The sequence below is a fragment of the Herpailurus yagouaroundi genome, unplaced genomic scaffold, assembly GCF_014898765.1.
Source record: "Herpailurus yagouaroundi ecotype Mexico unplaced genomic scaffold, PumYag 67569, whole genome shotgun sequence".
NCBI classification, from domain to species: Eukaryota; Metazoa; Chordata; class Mammalia; order Carnivora; family Felidae; genus Herpailurus; species Herpailurus yagouaroundi.
The window spans coordinates 3,972,452-3,981,033 of NW_024420375.1; the positions used below are offsets into that span (position 1 = coordinate 3,972,452).

The following is an 8,582-nucleotide window of genomic DNA, read 5'->3' on the forward strand; positions in this document are numbered from 1 at the left end:
GGAGGGCCATTACACATGCCCAGTAAAGCATGCAGTGATCTTACACAGGCTCATGAGGTTTCAGATAATGTCCAAATTGTTTTTTCCCCCAAACCTGTCACAGTGGGAACTGGTAAGCTTGAATGATGTGACATGAGGTTAAAAGTGATAGATTCAGCAGTTGTCTGTAGGGTAGTTGGTGGTTCTTAACACAAGGCAATTTTGCTCCGTAAGAGGGACTGTCTATATCTGGAGTCATTTTGTAATCACAACCAGGTAGAAGGGGGAAGCAGGCTCCAACATGCTGTGGTCAGACACCAGGGATGCTGTTCAACATCCCACAATACACAGGACAGCCACCTACAAGTTACCTGGTTTAGTAGTATTACAATTGAGAAGCCCAGCAATAGGAGGTAGAGATTTTTTAATTTTTTAAAAAAATCTTTATTTTTGAGAGAGAGAGTGTGAGCAGGGGAGGAGCAGAGGGAGACACAGAATCCAAAGCAGGCTCCAGGCTGTCAGCAGAGCCCACAGATGTGGGGCTCGAACTCAAAGAGCATGAGATCATGACCCGAGCTGAAGTCAGCCGCTTAACCGCTACTCATCTGCCTCATGTTTTCTTCTGTAACTTATTTTTTATAATTTACATCCAAGTTAGCATATGGTGCAACGATTTCAGGAGCAGATTCTTTAAGCCCCTTACCCATTTAGCCCACCCCCCCTTTTTAAGGGGTCAATAGGACAGATGAGTTCCTGGCCAACACTCGGTGTGTGGGGGTCGTCCCCCCTGGCTCTCTCCACTCCTGGGCTAGCTACTGTTCCTTCTTTGTCAAGTCTGGTATGTTCTCCCTCCCACCACCCTAGCCCAGCCTAAGGAAAGACACATGAAGATCTACATCACAGAATGCCTAAGGCTGACTGAGTCAATCTGCTTTTTATAAGTAAAATAGGGAAGCTGTAAATTAAAACGAAACTCCACAACCAAACCACAACATACACCAAAGAGACAATTTATCATGTTGTATCAATCTTTAATTATGTGTAAAGACTTCCAATCACATCACCTAGGGACCATTTTACCCACTGCTCTGTTTAGCTGCCAGTCTCTTGTCTCTCTCTTCAGCAATGGTGAGGCGGATGCCCTTTCCACGGGGAAGAGAAATCCATGGTTTATTGCCCTGGAGGGGAAAACAAGGAGAATCAGAAACCACCACACACTAACTCCATCAGCAGCTTGGCATCCACTACCTTTGTCATCTCATTTAAAGAAAACAGAAACCTGAGAGCATTTAACAACAGTCAGACACTTTTTAGATGCTGGTTTATCAGAAACACCCAGTGCTTGGGCTGCAGAGGCCACTTTATTAAACTCACTGCTCATACATGTACATGTAAACTATAATATCCTTCGTAGTTAAGGACTTAGAAGTACTGAAGTAGTGACCAAGGCCGACTGCTTGTTTCCCCCCAAAAAACTCCACAGGCACAAACTGAAGAACGTAAGTATAAGGTATATTCATTCCCTTACTGGCCAGTTTTCAACCAAGGTGATCAGGTCCCCTGATGATTTTGTGACACTGAAAAAGCATAGGCTTGTCCCAGCCCTGCTTGGTGCAATCCCCATCCCAGAAGAGGATTTACACCAGGATCAGTAGAGCCAGCCAGGAGCCAGGCGCTACAGTCCCAGCAGTACCTGCATTTACTAGTTTTCCTGGACTAGGGAAGGGAGACCCAAACTTACCTTGCCAATAACAAAAATGTTGGAAAGCCGGGTGGCAAAGCTGTTGCCATTGGCATCTTTCACATGAACCACATCAAAAGAACCAGGGTGTCTCTCTCTGTTGGTGATCACACCAATTCTTCCCAGATTAGCACCTCCGGTCACCATACACAGATTACCTAGGTGGAAGAAACAATCTGTTTAGAGCCAGGCACCATGCAAACTCATAACCTAATGTGATGGATGACAAGAGATAGGCCTAAACAAAATCAGTCCTTTTTCCCATTTGAATTTACTTCTATTCTATGGATAGGTTACCCAAGCAGGGACTATCAGGGCTCTCCCAAGATTTGCCCCACCAAAACCACCTCGCCAAGTCCTCACCATGTCTTGCTACTGTTCCTCCAAAGCCCAATGCTCTGCGAGTTACAGACAGACTTTGAGGATGATGACAGCATTACTAAGGGCTGTATCATAATTAGGCTGGCTGCTATTCAGTCATCTTCCTGCCTAGCCCTCAAGCCATTTCCATAGATAGGGGAGCTTTTTTGAGACCTTTACAGATCTGAGAATGTGCCTTACAAGACTCCCTCTCAGCCATCCAGAATATTCTGAGCATTTGGGCCTCTGGAAGTAAACATACTATATACCTGGGTGTTGGAGAAGTTCTCCAGTTAAGGTTTTTTACACATCCCCCGCACATTTCTTAAAACTTTTGAGTTGCCCCCTTCCCAATCCCTTACTACATCAAAAGACCTTTCTCCTTGGTTGCTTATCAGAATCACCTAAGAGGGTTCAAAACAAAACCCTGTACCCAGGCCCGGTGCAAGTCATAATGCTCTATTAAGCTTCCATTATAGGGAGAGAAAAGCAAAGAACGGTGCTTATACCTGGGCTTAAAGAGAATGCCCAGATAACAGAAGCTGCTTACCAGTATCAAACTTGATGAAATCAGTAATCTTTCCAGTCTCCAAGTCAATCTGAATGGTGTCATTCACCTTGATGAGGGGATCAGGATAGCGAATGGTGCGAGCATCATGGGTCACCAGATGAGGGATTCCTTTTGTTCCCACAAAGATCTTTCTCACTTTGCACAACTTATACTGGAAACACACAGGAGTTAGCCACATTTAGTTTAGTTCACATGCGCCAAGCTCTAGAACCTATGAAACAGTAAACTCATAGTTGCTAACCCAACCCAGAACATGAAACAGTAACCTCTATTTTGCCCAGAAGGTATGAAATAGTATGAAACAGTAACCTTGTTCTGCGAATGTATTAAACAGTAACATATGAAACAGTAACTTCTAACTTCCTAGTTCACACGCGCCACATGAAACAGTAACTTCGAACGGCAATTGACAGCTGAAGGCAACAGACTTACATAGGAATGGACATTTGCCAAACTGCAGAATGGTGATCTTGACTTCGTACCCACCATAAATTTTCCTTACTGTCCCTCTCTAGGGCAGTTTTCCTGTTATGTTTTCCTTGTACCACTGCAGGTTACAGTCCAAGGCACTGAAGGCCCCACAACAAGGGTGACTCCCTACTGAGTGGACCGATCACCCTCCTTTCCCCAGGCTGCTTAAGCCTCACAGGCCCCCTGAATTCTTGCAACTCACCCTCATCAGCTCCCTAACAAGTGCGTCTTAATGCCTCCTTCCAAAACACAATTGTTTTGTCTCACAAACTGCAATTGTATTACCAGTTCACCTAATCAACAAATATTTCACATGAAGGGTTTCAACGTTGAATTTTCACTCCAGGGCCTCCTCAAAGTAAATCAAATCACCTTGATGCCACTGGACATGCCCTCCAGCCTGCTGATAACAAGGCAGCTAAGCAAATTAGGGGCTGAATCACCCAATTGAATTAACCTTCATTTATAGCCAATAATTTAAGGAGCCTTAAAACTTTGCATAAAACCACTACAACAAACTGGATTAAATAATCAATGTCTGTAATCTTTTTTTGGATCTCAAACAAATGCCCCAAGGATTATCAGTCTCCTCCATTAACACCTTTCCTCTCTGCAGGGTAAAGCTAGACCCACCAAATGGAGACATGACACAGGGCCAATCAGGTTGGACTAGTATTGGTTTTCTGGTCCCTTATACTTAAAGGACCCATACTTCAAGCACTAATAAACGTTTCTAGAAATCCCTTTCCTTGCCTCTAAAGCCAAAGTTAAACTGGAATTTATTTCTGCCACAAAAAAGACAATCTGTTAAAAATGTTAACTTCAAACGGGGATCAGTAGGTACCCAGCAATGAACTGTGATACAGCTATTAGTAAGACTTTTACTAACATGACATAAAATTGCACATACAATAGAACCCCACTAACCTGTTAACTGGCTGTTTTCAGGTATATGACCGCAAGCAATCTTATTCCACCTACCTCACTGCAATGGACCAGACCATATACTTAATTCAGGCTCTAACTTCACACTGAAGACCCAGCCTGCTTAGAACACTCACCTTGGCCTCCTCAGGTGTGATCCGATGAACAGCAAAGCGACCCTTGGTGTCATAGATCAAGCGGAAATTCTCCCCAGTCTTGTCAATGCTGATGACATCTGGTATTGGAACAGTTTAAGGTTACTATACAGCCCTACTACCCCATGCTGAGTAACAACCACAGCACTCGAAGAAAAAACTCCCCATATGCTTCCCATTTCAAATACTAACAAGAACTCCTAAGGTTAATGATGATGGCTAGCTAATCTTTTAAAACCCTGTCTTTAGGACATATAAAATTTAAGGTTAACTAAAATTTGGTTTTGAGAAAGGATTCCTGATTCTTTGCAGCCCCACACTATGTTAGTAAAAACTGAAGGGGAAGGGCATGCTTTATTTCTGTGACTGATAAAAGCCCACCAATATTAAATACAACTGCCACTTTGGAGAGGAAGAGCAAGCAAAAGGAGCCACCACCAAGTGCCCACCACTTAATCACTTACCCATAAAACCAGCAGGGTAGGTTATATCGGTTCGGACCTTGCCATCAATCTTAATAAAACGCTGCATACAGATCTTCTTTACTTCATCTCCTGTTAGGGCATACTTAAGTCTGTTCCTTAGGAAAATGATGAGAGGGAGACACTCTCTCAACTTATGGGGACCAGTAGATGGACGAGGGGCCTGTAAAATGATCAAAAAAAAATGATCTTCAACTATTGTTGGGATTCACTCAAACTCACTGCCTATGTCCTGAGACCATCAACTAGACACCAGAGTATCCATCCCCGCCCAGTGTGGGCAAACGAGAGGTGTCCCAAACTTGTAAAACTATTCCAGAACTGAAACCTTTATTGCAGGTTTCCTCTTTACAGGACCAGGCCCATTAAGAACATTTGAATTAGGAGTCCATGTGAGTGTACTATGTCATTACGTGGAACAGAGGCGGCAGAGTTATTAAGGAGTCAGGCAGGGTGCAATCAAGGTAGCACAAGGTCTTCAAAAACGGGGAGACAAGAATACTCTTCCCGTAGTCCTGTCCCCAAATAATTCCTGGATATAGTAATCAGGAATGCCTGGTACATAAAGGAGTATAAAATAGGTCCTCTGGACGTGTCAACTATATCTCCATAACACTGGACAAAAGAAAGTCTCCCTTAAGATACTTACAAACACACCGGTCAGCTTATCCAGCATCCAATGCTTTGGAGCTGCTACCCGCTTCAGATGTTTCTTGGGACCACGAGCCTGAAGGACAATTTCAGGGTTTTAGATTTCAATGCTGTTAAAATGGTTACAGGTTTTTTCAAGAACAGCTATAACTTCTTGGAAGAATGGAGTCTGTTTCCCCCTTCAGAAAAATGTGGACAGTGTTAAGCGTAGGGCTGTGCCAGAAGGCAGAGAAGTAAATGCACAGTTATCTAGCAAATACTATAGGCTCCATAAACTGCACCCACCCCTCTCACTGTATAGAGAACACTAATTACTATCTTTGAGAACTGTTCTATGTATTTTCATGTTACTGCTTAGAAGTGTCTGCTGCTTGAGGCTGTTTCTTCTAAGAAACCTTCCTGGCGAAATGGTCAGGGGTTGGACCTTGTGGCACAGAGCCAGCCAGCAACAGAAATGGACAAGAACCCAATCTGTGCTTCTACTTGCTAATCAAATAGAAAAGTTTTTCCATCATAACCGCCTGGTGTGTGTCTGATGCGAGATTAACCTGCCCTCTGCAGAACCCCGTGCCAACAGCTGCTCCCTCGTACTCTAAGGCCAAAAGCAGAGAGCTGCTTTCACTTTAGAATGAGGAAGCTTCTCAACGCTGTGTACAGATGCTTACTCGGCCACACTACGCCAAGTCAAGCCAAAAAAAAAACCAAGGACGAAGAAAACGCTTCTCCTCCTGGCGCCCACCCGCCCTGTCCCGGGCCCATCATCTCTGCCCGTCTCGTCCACCCGCGGCTCCGGCATGAGAAAGCCGTTTTTCCCGAGGCCGTAGGATCCGTGATCGGGCGTTGGCCGTGCCAGAGACCGAGGCCTTCCCGCCAGTGGCACCGACTCCCCCCCCCCCCCGCCCCACTTCCTCCGGGGCCGACGTTCGCCCTCGCCCTCGAGCTCGCCTGGGCCAAACCGCTGGCTGCAGCCCCTTCCCCTCCATCCGGCCACCCTCTGCGGGAACCTTGGAGCCCCACGTAGCCCAGGCCCCGGGAGGATGGAAGCTGATGGGCCCAAGAGCTCGCGAGGAAGCAACCTTACCATGACTGCGCTAGGCACGAAAAGAGGACCGCCTCTTTCCGGTACGCGAGAAAAGAGAGTCGGAGGCTGCGCGCGCCGGAGCCTCAAAACGCTCCGCCCAGTGCTGTCCTTTCCGGGCGCCCGGGGAGTCTATCTTGCCATCTGCTGGTGGGAGGTCATAGGGCCGAAGCTCGAAGCTGGGGCAGTTTTCTCTTTTCCTGCCGCGGTCCCAACCAGTATTTGCTGAGCGCCTCTTCTGTCGCCTGATTCCATGTTAGCTGCTGGAAACACAAGATGCGCTCGACGTGTTCCCTTGACTTCGAGGACGGCTACTTGAAGTCCCACATACACACAATTGTATAATCAGTAGAATATATTTTGATAGAGATTTAATATTCTTTTAAAAAATGTTTATTTATTTTTGAGAGAGAGAGAGGGAGAGGGACGAGGGGCGGGGGGGAACAGAGGATCCAAAGCCGGCTCTGAGCTGACAGCAGGGAGCCCCATGCAAGGCTGTTACTAAGTTAACTTTGTAACAACCAGGGTTGTTGTTACAAAGTTAGCTTTGTAGCAGTCCCATCCCATACTAAGTTAACTTAGTAACCGTGAGATCATGACCTGAGCAGAAGTTCAACTCTCAACCGACTGAGCCACCCAGGCGTCCCTAATATTAATTCTTAAGCATATTTTATCTGTCCTCTTTCCCGAGTACCTTTGAGCCAGCCAAACTGCCCATACTGTAAGTTGGGAAGAACCAACATTTTTGTTTCCTCTTGCTTCTCACAGATGGCCAAAGGGGTGGAGTGAAGGGGACAAGAGGGTAGGATCCTTGCTTGAACCTTGGCGCCTTGCTCCTAACTTCCTGTACCACACGTTTGGCACTTACAAAGTCTCAAGGGAAGAGAGGAGACATCGGAGACCATCTGGTTATCTAACTAAAACTTAGATTTTATCGTACTACTTTCCTACTTTGAAACTGCCCTTGGCCCTCCTGCCTCGTCTCTCAAGTCCCTCTGCCTGTTACCTGCCACCTACTGTGCCTGGACACCCATTGCTCCCTTCCCCCATCCTAAACCTCAAAGCTTAAGCCACTCCAAACAACATACTCCTCTCAGAAAGCTCCCTCTTTCAAGCCTCTTGCCTGTGGACCTGATGATTCCTCAGCTTGGAGCTGCCATGGAACAGCCCAATTCCCTTTCTAGGCATCTAATCCCACTCCTCAACCTTGGGGATATATACAGCTCAAGTCTCTCTGGCTGCATGAGCCTGCGAGCCCCCTCAGGCAGGGTCAATCCCACATTCTTCCACCCCAGAGCCCTTTGTTCAAACTCAAAGGCAGCACTTAACACATTGGGTTGTAATGACTGGTGTCGTTGTCTGTCCTCCATTAGACTGAGCATCTCCATAATCTCCATAACAAAGATGGCCCTAATCCATCTGGGCAAGCCTTTTGCCACTTGAGGGAGAGCTTGGCGCTGTGTCTAGCACTTGATAAATACTTGTTGAATGAATAAATTGAGTCAACATACCACCCATTGTACTGAGTCTTTTTTTTTTTTTAGTTTATTTATTTTGAGAGAGAGAGAGAAAGAGAGAGAGAGAGAATGCTTGAGCAGTGGAGGGGCAGAGAGGGAGAGAGAGAATCCCAAGCTGGCTCTGCACAGTCAGTGCGGAGTCCAATTTGGGGCTCGAACTCATGAACTGTGAGATCATGTCCTAAGCTGTAATCAAGAGTCAGACGCTTAACTGACTGAGCCACCCAGGCACCCCTTGCCAAGTCTTACTATACTATCCCTGAGAGTCTCCAGCCTGTGCCTGGACTCCTCCTGCCATGGTGTCAAGATCATTGCTCAGGAGGTCCCATTTTACATGTCTCTGCTCTACCCTCCACTCTATCCCTCAGCAGTCTGCGGAGGTGCAAGAGGGGAAAAAAAAAATGTTGCCTCTTCTCAACCAGACAGTGTGAACTAGGAAGGCAGGGACTCTTCTTTGTCTAAAACTAGGCCCATAGTAAAGTATGCTATGAAGGATTATTGGAAAGAAGGGGCAGTTGATTAGAGGTAGGGATTAGAGAGAGGGAAGGTGATGAGACAGTAAATGGAGGGTTTTCTGTCCGAGGATACTGGGGGGATAGGGTGCAGCCAACAGAAATGATGGGAGTTGATTTGGGAGTGAGGAATAACCATAG

At 46.1% G+C, this 8,582-nt stretch overlaps 1 protein-coding gene across 1 annotated transcript; it reads right to left on the minus strand.

The window, feature by feature from the left end:
• Positions 1 to 989: 989 nt before the first annotated feature.
• Positions 990 to 6,507, minus strand: RPS4X (ribosomal protein S4 X-linked). Its single transcript, XM_040467699.1, has 7 exons — positions 6,416 to 6,507; positions 5,333 to 5,410; positions 4,666 to 4,846; positions 4,184 to 4,281; positions 2,631 to 2,802; positions 1,721 to 1,878; positions 990 to 1,157 (listed from the first exon to the last, which is right to left on the minus strand). Exons 1-7 carry the CDS (start codon positions 6,416 to 6,418, stop codon positions 1,056 to 1,058), a joined length of 792 nt encoding a protein of 263 aa, XP_040323633.1. The 5' UTR covers positions 6,419 to 6,507; the 3' UTR covers positions 990 to 1,055.
• Positions 6,508 to 8,582: the final 2,075 nt, after the last annotated feature.

Coding starts and splice junctions, on each gene's coding strand:
- RPS4X (XM_040467699.1), bottom strand. Junction 4,282..4,665: donor CTACCCTGCTGGTTTTATGG/GTAAGTGATTAA, acceptor TTCCAATACCAG/ATGTCATCAGCATTGACAAG. Junction 2,803..4,183: donor TCACACCTGAGGAGGCCAAG/GTGAGTGTTCTA, acceptor GTGTGTTTCCAG/TATAAGTTGTGCAAAGTGAG.